Source organism: Carcharhinus amblyrhynchos, chromosome 26 (assembly GCF_965287045.1).
Source record: "Carcharhinus amblyrhynchos chromosome 26, sCarAmb.v2.hapA, whole genome shotgun sequence".
NCBI lineage: Eukaryota > Metazoa > Chordata > Chondrichthyes > Carcharhiniformes > Carcharhinidae > Carcharhinus > Carcharhinus amblyrhynchos.
In genome coordinates, this window is record NC_137349.1 from 42,952,942 (window position 1) to 42,971,717 (window position 18,776).

The 18,776-nt window shown below is 44.2% G+C and overlaps 1 protein-coding gene across 1 annotated transcript in view; it reads right to left on the reverse strand.

The window, feature by feature from the left end:
• Positions 1-223: 223 nt before the first annotated feature.
• LOC145358497 (ras-related protein Rab-8A) overlaps positions 224-18,776 on the reverse strand; it is a 29,019-nt gene continuing 10,466 nt past the window's right edge. Inside the window, exons 6-8 of the mRNA XM_080212612.1 lie at positions 11,626-11,691; positions 8,799-8,849; positions 224-4,640 (exon numbers count right to left, since the gene is read on the reverse strand). Coding sequence (XP_080068738.1) covers positions 4,548-4,640; positions 8,799-8,849; positions 11,626-11,691 — 210 coding nt within the window. The 3' untranslated portion in view covers positions 224-4,547. The remainder of the gene's footprint in view (positions 4,641-8,798; positions 8,850-11,625; positions 11,692-18,776) is intronic.

Genomic DNA, 18,776 nt, shown 5'->3' on the forward strand with positions numbered 1-18,776 from the left:
ACAGATCCCACTGGGAGATTAAGTGTAATTAACCAATTCAGATTATACCAGTAGTGTGAAGAGTTCAACCTGCCAGATTCAGGCATCACGAGTCCTCAGAGGCTGGGTGGTAAATGCCAGAGATTCTTCATGACAAGTTCTGGATCTCTATTCAGCGTTTGTTCCAACAAGTTGAAAATCACATACCAAAAAATGCAGACACATTTGCAAAGAGCAGAGAATCTATTTTTTAAAGACTCACATTTTAATCTCATTAAAACGCCACTTGTATCTATAAGTTCAGTAACTTCAGGAAGTGCAGAAGAACTTTAAAGTGGCTAATTCTTTTTTAAAGTAAAGCTATTTACACGGTCACCTGAAACAATGCAGCCTCCGATCCCTTCAAACCAAATGAATCCTGGAGACTATTGTAACGCAAGGAATGTTTGAAGAATGTACAGGGACAATGATTCTGAAACAGACAGCAAACAACAATATTTTCCACCTAAACCATCTGCATTCTTCCTAAATACTGTTTAAATAGCAATGGTTCAAACTGATAGTGGGGTGGGGGAGCACTGCAGGCCACAGACTGTTTCTAACTGTAACTACATTCTAAAGCTGGGTGCAAAATGCAGTGACATCACCAACAACATGCCAGAACCCACATCAGCTTTTCCGTAATGTCAATACAGAAGCTAGAATAGGATGCAGAATACTGGAAAGAGATCCCCACATCTGCCACTAGTGAAGCTGCAGTTCAAGTGACCACATAGTCTCTGTTAAACAGGACCATGCTTTCAGATATTTGCCAATTATAACCACAGCAACACAAGCTGCCCATCTCCCTGGGCGTGGGGGGTCACCTGTTGTAATTTGATTATACAGAAAAACTGGCATTAACAGTAGCATCTGGCATTGGTTAGAACATAAATCAGTCCAACTGCGTCCCCTCTCATCCCATTCCCCCAGAATATCCATTTAACACTGGTAATAAAATGTATCTGGCTATCATTGGCAGATTCATTTTAGCCTGTACATTACAAAGAGCACTTCAGTTCAGCCTTGTGGCTTTCAAAAGGGGAAAGCAAAATGTGGTCCCACCCCTACCACTGGACCAGGATGCCAGCCAATGCCACCTAACCTCTGACTGCCAGCAACATTTTCTGCTGAATAATGATCAGGGCCTGGCGCCACTGTGGAAAATCAATCTGTTCAGGTATTCCTATCTGGAGAATCACTCCTGCAAAATCTTCCTTTAGGTATCACACAGTTTGGAAATGTTACAGCGTGAAGCTGGACAGTATCTGCGCCTTTGCTGGCACAGGTTACAAACCTACACACAAATTCCAAACGGTTGCCCATAAAACAAGCTCTGCTTCTCAGCAGCTTTTCACTGTTTAACCCCAGCTGAGTCTGAGGCAGACTGACCTTGCATAGTGCATGCTATCCCAGGTCCTGTTAATGGGAAGGGACATCCTGGCAATATAAGCTAGTTGTATTTTCATTGGGCTGGGCGAGTGGTTAATTCTGTAACTATTTCAACACCACAGTCATCCTGGACAATCAAAGCAAGAAAAGCTGTGAGCAACTGGTAAGTTAGCACAAAACTAAAACTTTTCTTAATTTAAAACAAATTAAAATAAATTTTGTGAATTGAAGACAGTGCTAAATGGTGAGATGGATGCTGTCTGGAGGCTGCTTTCATAGGCGAGGCAGAATGGCATTTTATGTCGTGGAGCTCAGGAACATCTTCTGAGGTCAGCACCAGTGCATTTCTGAAGACTTGTGATCACATTCAATTTGAAAATAGAACTTCACATTTGCGAAGCAAATCAGTCATCCTCTTCTTCCAACTGACATCCAATACCCATGAATCACCTGCCATCACACAGTCAGGAAGTTATTAAAGCAATCTCCAAAAAGATGTTAAAAGTGGAAAGAGGCGTGTCGCAAGTTGTTGGACAGCACAGCTTCAGCGAGGGATTTCTCATTCTCTTTCTCCATTCCACAATGGTATACACAGCATGCTACTTAGCCAGTCAGATCAGAAGGATCTTGGGCATGGGACAGCTACACTCAGACAGCACAGTGACAGTGCTGCTACATTTGACTCCAGTATTGTAGGTTAAGGAAAAGTGAAAAGTGCATCTGTTAACATCAGTGCTGAGGGTTGGCTTAAATAGGGAGGCCCAGGTAGTCAAAAACACTCGATGGGAAGGACTGGCCGGAGACTGGACAGCAGGAGATTCTAGTGAAGTAATCAAACTGGGTATTTAAACATGATTTGCACATTGGTCAACATATTTCAATATTCTGTTAGAATTAAAGGAGTGCGTTCCCACCCCTTCACCAACTGGATTACACAAAGTGCTTACTAAAAATTCACAAGGAACAACATTCAGGTCTGCCTGAGCTCAGCAACTGTTGAACTAGCCTGCTATAGATACTGATAAAGTGCAGTTAACACACAGGTGTTCACACACAGCGATGTCAATGGCTGGCTACATTTGTCTCATCCTCCTTCACTGTTGTCTGCGCACCACCCACACAAGAACACCTTCCAGAGTAATGATGATGTTGAATTTTAACCTCTAAGATTAGAGAAGTCCAAGTACTTTGTTCAAAAGGCTCTGAAAATCCATCAGTTGCCTCCTTTCCTAGCTTTCCTGATTGGGAAGCAGCTGCCTCCTCGATCTGTTTTGGGGCAGGGCGGGGCGGAGCAGGGGGGGTTGAAAGAGAATCTGTTTCCTTTCATTGCTTCTTTACAAATACAATACTCCAAGAGTTAAAGACAAATTGAAAACCTCGTTCTTTTCGTCCATCATCAGCATCACAGCTTCACTCTGGTCTGAAGGGAACTTCAAATTGAATCATTCCACTTTTCAGGGCTAATAACAATGGCTTTATCAGCAAAATTCTGGTACAATTTAATGCCCAGTGCTTAAGTTTATACAGTGATAGTCACAATAGGGACTGGCTCAGGAACTGATAGTGCAAGAGGCAAACTTGCTGGCACACACCAATCCTCAAATCATTTGACTGTTTCACAATTAAACACAAGAGAGATGACAGCTGTCAATCATTACCCATCAACTAAAAGTGCATTCCACCTCTCCGAGGGAATTTTACCATTTCGGTACTCAAGTCTGAAAATTGTGCATAAACTGAATTAATAGGACCTGCTCATTGTGCTTTAAGCCCCTAATCCACTAAATTGCCAACTCCAGCAGCCAGCAAATTAAACATTACTCTGCTTGGTGAACAATGATGGAATCCTTTAGACAGCACTGGCTCCCATCACTGTAAGCACCAACGTTCAAATACTAGTCACTATATTGTTTTGTAGGACTCCCAATGGTTAAGTGTTGTGAGAAAACAATGGTTATGAATAAGGCTACGTCAATAATTTCATGCACATCAGCAAGTGAAAGCTTCCAATTAGGAGGGTCTCACCGCATCTTGCCCCTCTCCTGTATTTCCACATTCCTCACCCTCCCCACCTTATATGACAAAATAGGAGCTCCAGTTATTAGTGAAGTCCTCTCAGACAGCATCAGTAACCCAGGCAGATACCATCAGTAATTATCTGGAATCCTCAGTTTTGTATTCTGATTTTTGACCATTTCTATCTAATCTAGTAAAGAGAAATCTGGTTTGGGCTTGTAGCATTACCACAGGAACTGTTACAACAAAGCGATAAGCTGGAGTCTACCCAAGATCTATTGACAAAGTCTAGTCTGCTGCTCACACAGTGACATAGAGGAAATGCCACCAGTAATGCTCCATTAAACCTGACTGAGATACTAACTACATCCATGACTATAATATATTTGCTTTAACATAGATTTCCTGGATTGTATGCTAATTGTATTAAATTTCAAAAAAGCAACAGTACCATGAATGGAAAGTGGAAGTGAGCCACAGTCTTTCATATATACTACCTCACCACCAGAGAGGGATGAGAGGATCTGCATAGGCACACCTAGGTTCGACAATTGACTTTTGGGCTGCTCACAACCATCACGATCACCAAGATCCACACATGATAAACAGATTCAACCACAGGCAGAACACAGAGTCCAATCAGCAGGATGCTGCCCTACCAGGCCAGGGAATGTACACAGAGCATCGCATGTGAAGCCATGACAGAAGGAACTGCAGCACACTGCACAGTGAGATCAAAGGGTCACAAAAAACAGGGGGATACTTCAATGCCAGGAGCATCACCAAAACAGAAGAAATGTGCAGAAAAACAAAAGAAAAAAGGAAACACAGGAAATGGGAACACTAGGATTCCAAACAATTACACCCAAAACAGGTTGGAAATTACTAAAATGGAGGGATTCCAATCAGAAGATTCTGACTTGCACATTTCCACTCCTGAGGTAATCATCATCAGACAGGTCCTAAAAGCTAAAAACCTCAGCTGCTTGAACTCTCCAGGCCTTCAGCAGCACGACAGGGCTTGTCCAGAGGAAGTGTCCATCTGTAGGAAAAGCTCCAGGACGTGCACACTCCACTTCAAGTCACTGAGAGCTTAGGCTTTTCTTTTAAGGCAGCATTCATCACAGGAGAAGACAACGAAAGAAGTTGCTCTTTTTCTGCTGGTCAGAGGTGATTCGCACGCCTTGGTTACTGCCTTGTGGACTATTGCCTTCCTGCACACAGGAAAAGGAGAGGTTAGCAAATTATAGTCACACTGTATTCCATTAAACCTCAACCCAACAAGTTCACACTATTACAATCATTTCAACAACCTTCATTTGTGCATGTCATATCCTAACCAGCACCCAGTCCTGCTCTTCCTGTCTCCAAATCACTGACCCACATAGTCCTCTCATCTGTCAAAGCCCTGATTTTAAAATTTTCACCTGTGTTCAAATCTGCCAGGGCTTCTCCCCTTGCTATCTAACTCCTACAATCCTGAGATCTCTGCACTCTCCAATTTTGCTCTTTTGTCCATCCCCCACCATTAGTTTTCAGACCATAAGAACATAAGAAATAGGAGCAGGAGTAGGCCATCCAGCCCTTCGAGCCTGCCCCGCCATTGAATAAGATCATGGCTGATCTGAAGTGGATCAGTTCCACTTTCCCGCTTTCTCCCCATAACCCTTAATTCCCTTGTCTGTCAAAAACCTATCTACCCGTGTCTTAAATATATTTAGCGAGGTAGCCTCCACCACTTCAACGGGCAGAGAACGGACCAGAAAAGTTCAAGGGGAGATGTACTATTATCAATAAGATTTTCACATGAGCAGTTGAGAGAGCATACTCTGAGAGAGACACAGTAGTGAGCACATCAGAAATTTGGAACAAATGGGAATTTAAGTAGCCTAGTTAAAAGTAGCTCACTTAGCTGACTGATAGTTAACTGTCAATCACCTAAAGCCTGAATAGCATCTCAACAGATGTTGATTACAGTAAAAGCTAAAAATGATTCACCTCAGCTCTAGTTAAGAAAGACTGTTTCAAGCGCATGATCAGTAAGATTCACGTCTGAACAGTTGAGGGAGCACATCCTGAGTGTGACACAGAGTGAGTACATTTGGGGCCAAGTGGGAATGCAGTGCAGAGGGGAGGAGGTCCTTTTTTTGCTCTCTAACTTTTTCATCTTCAAAAAGTGGGCTTGCCCTGCTGCAGAAGGTTTTGAGGGAAAGAGTTGATTGGTAGGCAGTGGGTATGTTGTTTGACCCACTTTAAAGCTACATCAAGAAAAGGTAAGAGTTCTGGCTTTTCTTAAAAAGAACAATCTACTTGGGCAAATTTAAGGGTAAGGGTCCTTTTAACCAAAAATTTAACTGGGGAGCTCAGGCCCATGTTCTGCATGTCCTGCAGTATGTGGGAATTCTTAGATGTACAGCCTGGTTGACCAGGATATGCCACCAGCTTGAGAGCCTGCTGGACGCACAGCAGAGCACCCACGAGGCAGAAGTTTGTGAATGGCACCTTTTTAGCTGTGGTCACCCCAATGCTTAAGGAAATGCAGTCAGAGAGGGAACAGGTGACCATAGTCAGAAGAAGGGGGAGGTGGGGCTGGTTGGGGGAGGCAGGGGGCAGGTAAGTAGTCAGGAACATCTCACTCAAGAACTGTTTTATTGTTTTGGAAATGGTGAGACGGCTCCTCTGGGGAGTGCAGCCAGAACCACATTCACAGCACTGTGGGTGGCTCAGCTTCACAAGGGGGGCAGGAGTAAGACTGGAACAGCAATAGTTAGGAGGCTAAATCGTGAGGTGTGCAGACCAAATCTTTCTGCAGCCACACAATGTTGTATTGCCTCCCTGGCACCAGGGTCAAGGGTATCACAATGGCTGCAGGGGATTCTGAAAGGGGGAGGGCGAACAGACAGAGGCCACAGTTCACATAGATGCCAACAATATAGATTAAAAGAGGGAGGCAGTCCTGCAATAAGAATTTAGGGAGTTGACTGTAAAGCAGGACCTCAAAGCTTGTAATCTCTGGGTTACTCCCATTGCCACGTGTCAGTGTAGGAATACAGGGATAGAACAGATGAATGCATGACTGAAAAGATGGTGCAGGAGGGACTGCTTTAGATTCCTGGATCACAGGACCATTACTGGGGAAGATAGGACCTGTACACTTTGGATGGGTTGCACCTGAATTGAAAAGGGACCAACATTCTTGTGGGGAGATTTGCTACTGCTGTTGGGGATGGGGGTTTAAACTCATTTGGCAGGGGTTGGGGTACAAAGTGGAGGTACAGTGGAGAGTGAACAAAGCCAACTATAGAAGAAAGATCGCGTCAGTCTGGAAAGCAGAGCAAAGAAAGCATGTGAAGGTGCAATGAAATATGGCAAGACTGATGGCAGTTATCTTGATGTAAGAAGTCTTACGGCTAAGGCAGATGAATTGAGTGCGCTGATTAACACATGGGATTATGATATTATTGCTATCACAGAGACATGGTTGAGGGAGGGGCAGGACTGACAGCTCAATATCTCAAGGTATAGGAATCTTCAGGCGAGTTGGTGGGGGTGAGAAGAGTAAAAGGAGGTGCTGTCACAATATCAATCAAGCAGTCAATTACTGCAATGAAGAGAGATGACATTTTAGCAGGCCATATGGCAGAACTTAAAAACAAAGGGCATAACGCTGTTGTTGGGAGTGTACTCCCAAACAGTCAGGTAGAGACAAAAGAATCTATCGCCACTTAGAGAGTCAAGGTTTCTGCAAGGATAGTCAGCACGGCTTTGTCAGGGACAGATTTCATTCAATTTTTCAAGGAGGTGACGAGGTGTGTAGATGAGAGCAGTGAAGTTAACGTAGTCTACATGGACTTCAAGGAAGGCTCCTGACAAGGTCCCGCATGGTAGATTGATCAAAAAAGTAAGAGCCCCTGGGATCCAGAGCAATTTACTAAATTGGATCCAAAATTGGCTTAGTTGCAGGAGGCAGAGGGTAATTTTTGTGAGGGTTGATTTTGTGATTGGAAGCCTCTGTTCAATGATGTTCCACAGGGACTGGTGCTGGGTCCCTTGCTGTTTGTAGTGCATATTAATGATCTAGGTGTGAATGTGGGAGTATGATTAGTAAATTTGTAGATGACATGGAAATTGGTGGGGTGGTCAAAATAATGAGGAATAAAGTCTTAGATTACAGGAGGATACAAATGGGCTGGTCAGATGAGCAGAACAGTGGCAAATGGAACTTAATCCTGGAAAAAGTGATGCATTTTGGAGGGAAGGGGGAACAAAGGGAGGGAATACACAAGGAATGGCAGGATGCTAGGAAGTACAGAGGGATCTAGCGGTGCATGTCCATAGATAGGACAGGTAGATAAGGTGGTTAAGCTGTATGGGATACTTGTCTTTGTTAATGAAGCCTAGAATATAACAGCAGGGAAGTATTGATGGAGCTGTATAAAACACTTGTTAGGCCACAGCACTGTGTGCAGTTCTGGTCATGACACTGTTGGTAGGATGTGATTTTACTAGAGGGGGTGCAGAGGAGTTTCACCAGGATGTTGCCTGGGCTGGACTGTGGTTAATCCACTTAACCTACAAATCTTTCGACACGATGGGGCAACTTAGTATGGTCAATCCACCTAACTGGAGTTGTTTTCCTTCGAGTAGAGAAGACTGAGCAGTGTACAAAATCAAACATTTCTTTTTCGTAAAGGGGTCAATAATCAGGGGCAGGGATTTAAGGTTACGGGCAGCTGATTAGGGGAGGATTTGAGGAAAAGCTTTTTCACGCAGACGGTGGTGAGAATCTGGAACTCACTGCCTGAAAGGATGGTGGAGATGGGAGCCCTCAACATTTAAGAAACATGCAGATGAGCACTTAAAATGCGACAGCGTACAAGACTACAGGCCAGATATTGGGAAATGGGATTAGAATAGATAGGTGTTCGACAGCTGGCACAGACACGGTGGGCTGAAGGGCCTCTGTGTTGTCAAAACTCGATGATTCTGTAAATATCTTCCAGTGTCTGGGCCCAAAGTTCTGGAGACACCTCCTTAAACCTCTCGACTCTTAAGATATTTTTCTTCTCAAACGCTGTGCTGTGGATCAAGCCCTTATTAAGATGTTCTTATAGCTCCTTCTTTAACTTGTCAACAATTTTTGTCTAGTTTGTTTCTACAAAGTGCCAAGTTGTTAGAAGCACAGTATAAATGGAGGCAGACTGATCACTGTAACTGATAGGATTTCTTGGACTCCCAGCCAGCAGGGTTCACTGTTCTACCCACACAACCACAAGCCGCTGCCTGGCATTAATTATCCACTGCTCATATCATTCTCAATCGCTCTCCAACAAGTGAAACACTGACAGACACAGGAAGTAAGACAAACTCACCAGTTTCTTGTCCATTTTTGTTTTAATGTCTCTGGCGAGTGTGAAAAATGCCTGAAACAATAAACATTGGAATTGTTAACATTCTACCCAGAAAAAAAAGCAAGTCAAGGAGACAATTACACGACAGTTAATAGTCTTCTGGTAGGCAAATCCTTCCAACTTGTATTGCATGTTCCAACAAATTACCCCTCTACGGTTACCTGCACATCTGCCCACCCACTCCACACGTACAAACTCACTGCCACTCCCATTGCTGTCTGATAATCTCACTCCACTTCTGCTACATTCTTTTTCTTTACTGCCACCACTCATGATCTCCTTTTCCCAGGCCAGTAGCGTCTCATGATTTCTCCCTTCTTGCCTCTGTCCCGAACACCAAATGCTTCTCACCACACCGCTGGCTCCCTCCTACTCTGACGTGTCCACCCCATAACCCGCACATGCTCTTCCCCGCACAGCCGCCCCTCCCCCTGGACCGGGCCACTCTCACTGAGGACCATGCACGCGCACCCCTCTCTGCCCCGATAACCCACAATCGCATGCATAATGGCCCCACCCCCACAGTCACACACCCACATACTTCCAACAGTCCCACCTCCCCCCCCATCCACATTCCCTCCATTCCAGTAAATATACTGGTCACTTCTGTGATATGGGATCGGAGGACAGGAAGTAAGACGTAGGCTACAGTCCAGATCAGAGGAGAACCTCAGGGATCACCAGTTCCACCTCAACAAGCTCCTCTGAGCTTTCTCCCTCAACTGTCACCTCTAACTTCAGGCTGAAAATTTGTGCCTGCACCGTTCTACAACCGCTGGCAGCTCCTTCCCCAGCCACTTCAGTCATTTTTCTGGAAATCTCATCCCCCTCTCCTTGACCTTTTGCTGTGTAATGTGAAAATTTGTCCAATCAGCTAAATGGGTTCTTGCAAAGTTTCACCAGAGGGTGCAAAGTACAATCACTCATTATTCTGAAGCAGCGCTCAGTCACATCCAAACCAGAAAGCTTTCATTCAAATCAAAATTGGAAATTAATTATTAAAAGTCAACCCTTGGGACTTACAGAATGTCCTTTGTCCAATACAACAAAAATCTGTCTTTGGCAGGGGCATGGAGGAGACAGGAAGAGGAGGTCTCAGCAAATCTATCCAATCACAGAATCATGGAAAGAGTACAGGATGTGGCCTTTGACCTATCATATGTTTAACAAATCCATGCTAGCTCACCTTGCCGAACCTATGACTTTCCAAACAAATGTTTATTTTGTCTCTGATAATGGTTTCCAAGAACTTAAGTTAACTGCTCTGCAGTTTCCTGGTTTATCCCATTCCCCCTTCTTGACATACTGTATAACATTAGTAACCCTCTATCCTCTGCCACTGCACTGTATCCAATAACAAATAAAGGATTGTGACTATCTTTGCTTCTTTCATCAAACTTTTCCATCTGGACCAGATTATTTACCAATTTTCATAATCAGTGTCTCTCCAGGCCAGGATCTGGTTCTGAGAAAGAGTTACTACCAAGTCTTCTCTATTACTGTGACAGAACGTCAGCTTTTTTCTCTCCTTACAGATGCTGCCAGACCTGCTGAGATTTTCCAGCATTTGCTTTTTTGGCTTCTCTATTAATACCCTGTTTATAACTTCCCTTGTGAATGGAATCGGCTGCCGTCAGTGGTGGTGGAGGCGAACTCGCTGGGGTCTTTTAAAAGACTTCTGGATGAGTATATGGGGTTTAATGAGATTGAGGGTTATAGATAGGTCTGTAGGTTGGTAGGTGATGTGGTCGGCGCAACTTGTGGGCCGAAGGGCCTGTTTGTGCTGTAGTGTTCTATGTTCTATGTTCTATGTTCCCTCTCCTTACAGTGACATCATCCGCTTGCTTTTTAAAGACAAATATGGAGTGTCAATGAATGTTTTAACCATGCCTAAATATGAAACTTTCCCTTTGGTTCCTTAAAAGGCTGAAGGTTTTCCCTAACTGCCTGCCTACATGTCTTTATGCTGTCTACAGTAACACATTCCACTCGTCCTATTTTATCTCCCAGAACCAGTTACAACACTCTCCTTTGCTTCTGGACTGGAGATGGATAGATTGAAAGTTCTCCTGTACATATCAAAAATTCCTCTAACTTCCTATCCATATCATCATGTTTTTCCCTATCTATCTCTTCAGATCACAATTTCACTTTTGATACACATCATGAAATTTTCCAAAATATCTGCTCATCTACCCGTTTGGTGATCTATAGAAAAAACTCTCCAATGTAGCAATATAACTCAAGCCAAATATGAAAACACTGGAATTATCAAGTAAATCCTATATAGAGCTGCACCATTCTTAATATCGTCTCCTTCTCCTTCAGGGAACCAGGAATATCAATAATTATCCTTGGTTATTTTTCAGCCACGTCTTTATCAATGCAACAATGGCATAATCCCATACAATAATTTATGCTTACACCTCACACACCTTATTGCAACACTGACACAAGGTACATGGTTTAGGCAGATTGCTGAAAGTCAGTTGATGATGTTAAACATTTTGCACAGTGAACTACAACAGATTCCATCAGAAAATTGATCAGATTGGTCAGTAACTCTGTGGCAAGTTGCCTTACTGTGGAGGCTATCATGCAAGGTCCCATGCCGTTCTTGCTATGAGTCAGCAGTTCAGATTCAGAGGCAATAAAGAAAGAATGAGGAGGAGACTGGGGTCTAAAGGTCAGAGTGGCAGGCAGCACAAACCAGGTGTTGGGCAATCACTGTTTTTATCAATAGCAAACACCAAGTGCATTGAGTGATCAAGTGACTATTGATACTTACATTCTCCACGTTTATATTTGCTTTTGCGCTGGTCTCCATGAATTTGATTCCGTAGTCACTGGCTAACTGAAAGAGAAAACCAAAGGTCCAACAAAATGGGGAATAAAACAGAACAGAGAATGAGGGGATGGACAAAGCAGTGGTTTTTGACAATGATTTTTGTTGTCACGGTAATTACTGGTGACCCAGTCATTTGGGTTACGTTGTACTCTGTAGCTGGTTCAGAAATTTTTCCAGGAACTTTGCCTCCACTGTTCCATCCAGGCTCAACTCAGTAGTGTGCGTATGAGGAAGAACTTCCTGCTCTAAAGTTTATCCTTTCCTAGTTTGAACCTGTTCCTCCACTCCACCCACCCCCAAATCAGTTCTGCAATTGCTAATTACTTCTAAACAGTATTTGATTGACCTTTTCCAAACAATTTTCATTTTCTGTGTCCTCCCTGATGGCAGTCCTTGGCTCACTGTTTCCTCATGCTGCATCCTGGCAGATTTTGGCAGTGGTGATTTGCCATTGCCATCCACTCTCAGGGACAGGGATTGAATCTCTGCTGCTGGCATTATTCTGAGCCACATGTTAGCCATCTAGCCAAAGGAGCTAACCACGACCCCTCCAAATCATCTACATTACTTCGCAGACGCTTCCTTGGGATACTGAAAGTGCAAGATCAGCCATGATCATATTGAATGCTGGTACAGGGCGAAATGGCCTACTCCTGCACCTATTTTCTATCCTTTTTACCATCTGAAAACCCCTGTATCTCCCTTCATGGAATCACGCAATGCAGAAAATGCCCTTTGGCCCATCGCGTCTGCACTGACACGTGAGAAACACCAGACCTCATTTATGAGCACTTGGCCGGTAGTCTTGGATCTTATGAAGTGGCAAATGCTCATCCAGGTACTTTTTAAAGTATGTGAGGCAACCCGCCTCTACCACCCTCCCAGGCAATGCATTCCAGACCCTCTGGGTAAAAACATTTTCCTCAAATCCCCCCTCAAACCTCCTGCCCCTCATCTTGAACCTATATCCCCTCGTGAGTGCACATCAGTACTAATGACGTAGGTAGGAAGAGTAAAGGGGTGCTAAAAAAAGAGTATAGAGAGCATGGATGGAAGTTAAAAAGCAGGGCCCCAAGGGTAGTAATCTCAGGATCGCTACCTGTACTACATGCCAGTGAGGGTAAGAGTAGGATGCTTGGATGGATCTACACTTGGCTGAGGAACTAGTGTAGGGGGCAGGGTTTCCGATTTTTGGATCATTGGGACCTCTTCTGGGGAAGGTACAAGAGAGATGGGTTACATCTAAACTACAAGGGGACCAATCTACTTGCAGGGAGATTTGCTAGTGTTATTGGGGAGTGTTTAAACTAGATTTGCAGGGGGATGGGAACCAGAGTGCCAGTGCAGATAGTGGAGTGGAGGTAAAAAGACAAGTTAGTTCAAGCAACATCACAAATGGAGGGGGGGGGGGCGGTGGGGTGGTGGTGGTGGCATTGTTGGTCAGGGAAAATGTTACAGCGGTACTCAGGCAGGATAGGTTAGGGAGCTTGTCTACAGAGGCCATATGGGCAGAGCTGAGAAACAGGAAAGGTACGACCACATTAATGGGGTTGTATTATAGACCACCCAATAGTCAGCGAGAATTGGAGGTTCAAATCAGCAGAGGAATAGCTGACAACTGCAAGAAACACAAAGTTGTGATGGTAGGGGATTTTAATTTTCCACAAATAGATTGGGACTCGCATGCTGTTAAAGGTTTAGACGGGGTAGAGTTTGTAAAATGTGTTTAGGAGTATTTTCTACATCAGTATATAGAGATGCCAACTAGAGAGGATGCGATATAGAACATAGAACATTACAGCGCAGTACAGGCCCTTCGGCCCTCGATGTCGCACCGACCAGTGGAACCAATCTAATGACCCTCTAACCTAAACTATTCAATGTTATCCATATGCCTATCCACTGACCATTCCTGCACACATTGGACAAAAACTGATCCCTCTAACGTGCTTGAACTATAACTTTACAAATATCGATTGGAAAAGCTAAAGTCCCCCCATAACAACTACCCTGTTACTTTCGCTCCTATCCAGGATCATCTTTGCAATCCTTTCCTCTACATCTCCGGAACTTTTTGGAGGCCTATAAAAACATTTGGATATTGGATCTCCTATTGGGAAACGAGTTAGGGCAGGTGATGGACGTGAGTGTGAGAGAACACTTTAGATCCAGTGATCATAATGCCATTAGTTTCATCCTGATCATGGACAAGGATAGATCTGGTCCTTGGGTTGAAGTTCTGAACTGTAGAAAGGCCAAATTTGATGAAATGAGAAGGGATCTGGGCAGTCTGGATTGGGACAGGCTGTTCTCTGGTAAGGATGTAAATGGAAAGTGGGAGGCTTTCAAAGGAGAAATTTTGAGAGTGCAGAGTTTGTATGTTCCTGTCAGGATTAAAGGAAAAGTAAATAGGGATAAGGAACCTTGGTTCTCGAGGGAGACTGTAACACTGATTAAGAGGAAGAGAAAGTTGTATCTAACGTACAGGGAGCAAGGAACAGATCAGAAGCTCAAGGAGTATAAAAAGTGCAAGAAGCTACTTAAGAGGAAAATCAGGAGGGCTAAAAGAAGACATGAGGTTGCTTTGGCAGACAGAGTGAAGGAAAATCCAAAGAGCTTCTATAGGTATGTTAGGAGCAAAAGGATAGTGAGGGGTAAAATTGGTCCTCTTGAAGACCAGAGTGGTAGACTGTGTATGGAACCAAAAGAGATGGGGGAGATACTAAATGGGTTTTTTGCATCCATATTTACTGAGGAGATGGACATGGAGTCTACGGAAATACGGCAAACAGGTAGGGAGGTCATGAAATCTTTACAGATCACAGGGGAGGAGGTGCTGGCTATCTTGAGGCAAATCAGAGTGGATAAATCCCCAGGACCGGACATGGTATTCCCATGGACGAGGGAGGCTAGTGTTGAACTTGCAGGGACCCTGGCAGACAAGTTTAAAATGTCAATATTCACAGGGGAGGTGCCGGATGATTGGAGAGTGGCTCATGTTATTCCGTTGTTTAAAAAAGATTCCAAAAGAAATCCAGGAAATTATAGGCCAGTAAGTTTGACATTGGTGGTGGGCAAATTATTTGAAGGTGCGATAAGGGATAGGATCTAAAAATATTTGGATAGACAGGGACTTATTAGGGAGAGTCAACATGGCTTTGTGCATGGTAGGTCATGTTTGACCAATCTATTAAGAGTTTTTCAAGGAGGTTGCCAGGAAAGTGGATGAAGGGAAAGAGGTGGATGTTGTCTACCTGGATTTCAGCAAGGCCTCTGATAAGGTCCCTCACGAGAGGTTAGTTAGGAAGGTTCAGTCGCTAGGTATACATGGGGAGGTAGTAAATTGGATTAGACGCTGGCTGAATGGAAGAAGCCAGAGAGTGGTTGTGGAGGATTGGTTCTCTGAGTGGAGGCCTGTGACTAGTGGTGTGCCGCAGGGATCAGTGCTGGGTCCGTTGTTGTTTGTCATCTATATCAATGATCTGGATGATAATGTGGTAAACTGGATCAGCAAATTTGCTGATGATACAAAGATTGGAGGTGTAGTGGATAGTGAGGAAGGTTTTCAAAGCTTGCAGAGGGACTTGGACCAACTAGGGAAATGGGCTGAAAAATGACATATGGAATTTAAAGCAGACAAGTCTGAGGTATTGCACTTTGGAAGGACAAACCAAAGTAGAACGTACAGGCTAAATGGCAGGACTCTGAAGAGTGCAGTTGAACAGAGGGATCTGGGAATACAGGTACAGAATTCCCTAAAAGTGGCGTCACAGGTGGAAAGGGTCGTAAAGAGTGCTTCTGGTACAGTGGCCTTTATAAATCGGAGTATTGAGTATAAGAGTCGGAATGTTATGGTAAGGTTATATAAGGCATTGGTGAGACCAAATTTAGAGTATTCTGTACAGTTTTGGTCACCTAGTTACAGGAAGGATGTGAATAAGGTTGAAAGAGTGCGGAGAAGGTTCAAAAAGAAGTTGCCGGGACTTGAGAAGCTGAGTTACAGAGAGAGATTGAATAGGTTAGGACTTTATTCCCTGGAGCGTAGAAGAATGAAGGGAGATTTGATAGAGGTGTACAAGATTTTGATGGGTATAGATAGAGTGAATGCAAGCAGGCTTTTTCCACTGAGGCTAGGGGAGAAAAAAAACCAGAGGGCGTGGGTTAAGGGTGAAAGGAGAAAAGTTTAAAGGGAATACTGGGGGGGGGGGGGCGGAATTCTTCACGCAGAGTGATGGGAGTGTGGAATGAGCTGCGGGATAAAGTGGTAAAGTTTTAACATTTAAGAAAAACTTGGACGGGTTCACAAATGAGAGGGGTGTGGAGGGATATGGTCCAAGTGCAGGTCAAAGCGATTAGAACATAGAACATTACAGCGCAGAACAGGCCCTTCGGCCCACGATGTTGCGCCGACCAGTTAAAAAACAATGACCCACTAACCTAAACCAATCCCTTTTCGTCCATAAACCTATCCACGGATCTCTTAAACGCCCCCAAACTAGGCGCATTTACAACTGCAGCAGGCAGGGCATTCCAATCCCTCACCACCCTCTGGGTAAAGAACCTACCCCTGACATCCGTCCTATAACTACCCCCCATTAATTTAAAGCCATGCCCCCTCGTGCTAGCTTTCTCCATCCGAGGAAAAAGGCTATCACTATCCACCCTGTCTAAATCTCTAAACATCTTATATGTTTCAATAAGATCCGCCTTCTTTCTAGCGAAAACAACCCCAAATCCCTCAGCCTCTCCTCATAGGACCTCCCCTCCATACCAGGCAACATCCTGGTAAACCTCCTCTGCACCCTCTCCAAAGCCTCCACGTCCTTCCTGTAATGTGGGGACCAGAACTGCACACAGTACTCCAAGTGCGGCCGCACCAGAGTTGTGTACAGTTGCAACATGACGCTGCGACTCCTAAATTCAATCCCCCTACCAATAAACGCCAAGACACCGTATGCCTTCTTAACAACCCTATCTACTTGATTCCCAACTTTAAGGGATCTATGTACACATACACCTAGCTCCCTCTGTTCATCCACACTATTCAAAGTCCTCCTGTTAGCCCTATACTCGACACATCTGTTATTCCTACCAAAGTGAATTACCTCACACTTCTCCGCATTAAACTCCATCCGCCACCTCTCGGCCCAGCTCTGCAACCTGTCTAAGTCTCCCTGCAAACTATGACACCCTTCCTCACAATCTACCACACCTCCGACTTTGGTGTCATCAGCAAATTTACTAATCCACCCAACTATACCCTCATCCAGATCATTAATAAAAATTACAAACAGCAGTGGCCCCAAAACAGATCCCTGAGGCACACCACTCGTAACCGAATTAGGCAAAAAAATGGCTCGGCACAGACAAGAAGGGCCAAAAGGCCTGTTTCTGAGCTGTAATTTTCTATGGTTCTATGGAGTGACAGTTGCTCCTTCCCACTCCGTCCATACCCCTCACAATCTTGCACACCTCAATGAGGTCACCCCTCAGACTTCTCTGCTCCAGTGAAAACAACCCAAGCCTACCCAACTTCTCTTCATAACTTAATGTTCCATCCCAGGCAGCTGCCTAGTGAATTTCCTCTGCACTCCCTCCAGTGTAATCACATCCTTCTGATACCGTGGCAACCAAAACTGTACACAGTACTCTACCCTGACATCACCAAAGTTCTATACAAGTCTAACATGACCTCCTTGCTTTTGTAATCTATGCCTTGACTGATAAAGACGAGTGCTCCATATGCCTTTTTCACAATCCCACAAACATGCCCTTTTGCCTTCAGAGATCTATGGATAAACATGCCGAGGTCCCTTTGTTCCACAGTATCATGCTGTTCACCGAATACTTTCTGTAAAATTACTCCTTCCAAAGTGCATCACCTCACATTTTTAGGGGTTGAATTCCATTTGCCACTTATCTGCCCGTTTGACCATTCCATCTATGTCATCTTGAAGCCCAAGACTGTTAACCCTCACTGTTAACCACCTGGCCAGTCTGTGCCATCTGCAAATTTATGAATCCTACCCCCCACATAGTCACCGATGTTGTTTATATAAAAAAGATCCCTGTGGGACGCCACTGCACACTGGCTTTCTGTCATTAAAGCAGCCTTCTGTCATCATCCTGTCTCGCACAACTTTGCTAATTTTGAATCCACTTTGTCAAATTGCCCTATATCCCACGTGCATTTACAAGTCTCCCATGTGGGGCCTCGTCAAAAGCTTTGCTGAAATCCATGAATTACATCAACTACACTACCCTCACCTACACACCTGGTCACCTCCTCAAATAATTCAATCAAATTTGTTAGGCATGACCTCCCTTTGACAAAGCCATGCTGACTATCCCTGATCAAGCCCTGCCTGTCCAAGTGGAGATAATTCGGAAGAAGAGAATCTATCTCCAATAGTTTCTCTATCACTGACATGAGACTCACTGGTCAGTAGTTTTTTTGGCTTATCTCCACAACCCTTCCGAAATAGCGGAACAACATTAGCTGTTCTCCTGTTCTCTGTGGCCAGAGAGGAATTAAAATTTTGGGTCAGAGCTCCTGTAATTTCATCCCTTGCCTCCCAATAGCAGCCGAGGGCACAATTCATCTGAAACTGGAGATTTGTCCACTTTTAAGGCTGCCAACACCTCCAATACCATGTCCTTCCTATGTCAATTTGCTCAAGAACCTCAGTCTCTCTCCCTGAATTCCATACCTTCATGCTCATTCTCTTGAGTGAAGATGGATGTGAAATTTTCCTTTGTTTTTCCTTTAAACTTTATAATTAAACAGCTGCAAAGCCTAAAAGAATCGGAGGCTCCTGGCTTACATGATGAGGTCAAAGCCATCAGTCAGTGATCCAGTAAACAGGAACAAGCAAATCTCTGTCAGAATTGTAGGGAGAAGTGCTGAAGTTGTGCTGCAGCAGCGTATCGGGACAGAACCAGATCTATATTGACAGCAGCGACTTCAGAGATTGCCGTTCCTATCTGATTTTCTCAATCCCTGCAATATTTGTTCTACAAAACTAAGGTTCCATCCATCACACTGATTCACTCGTACCACCAATTAGGAGAATACTCAATGTCTACATATC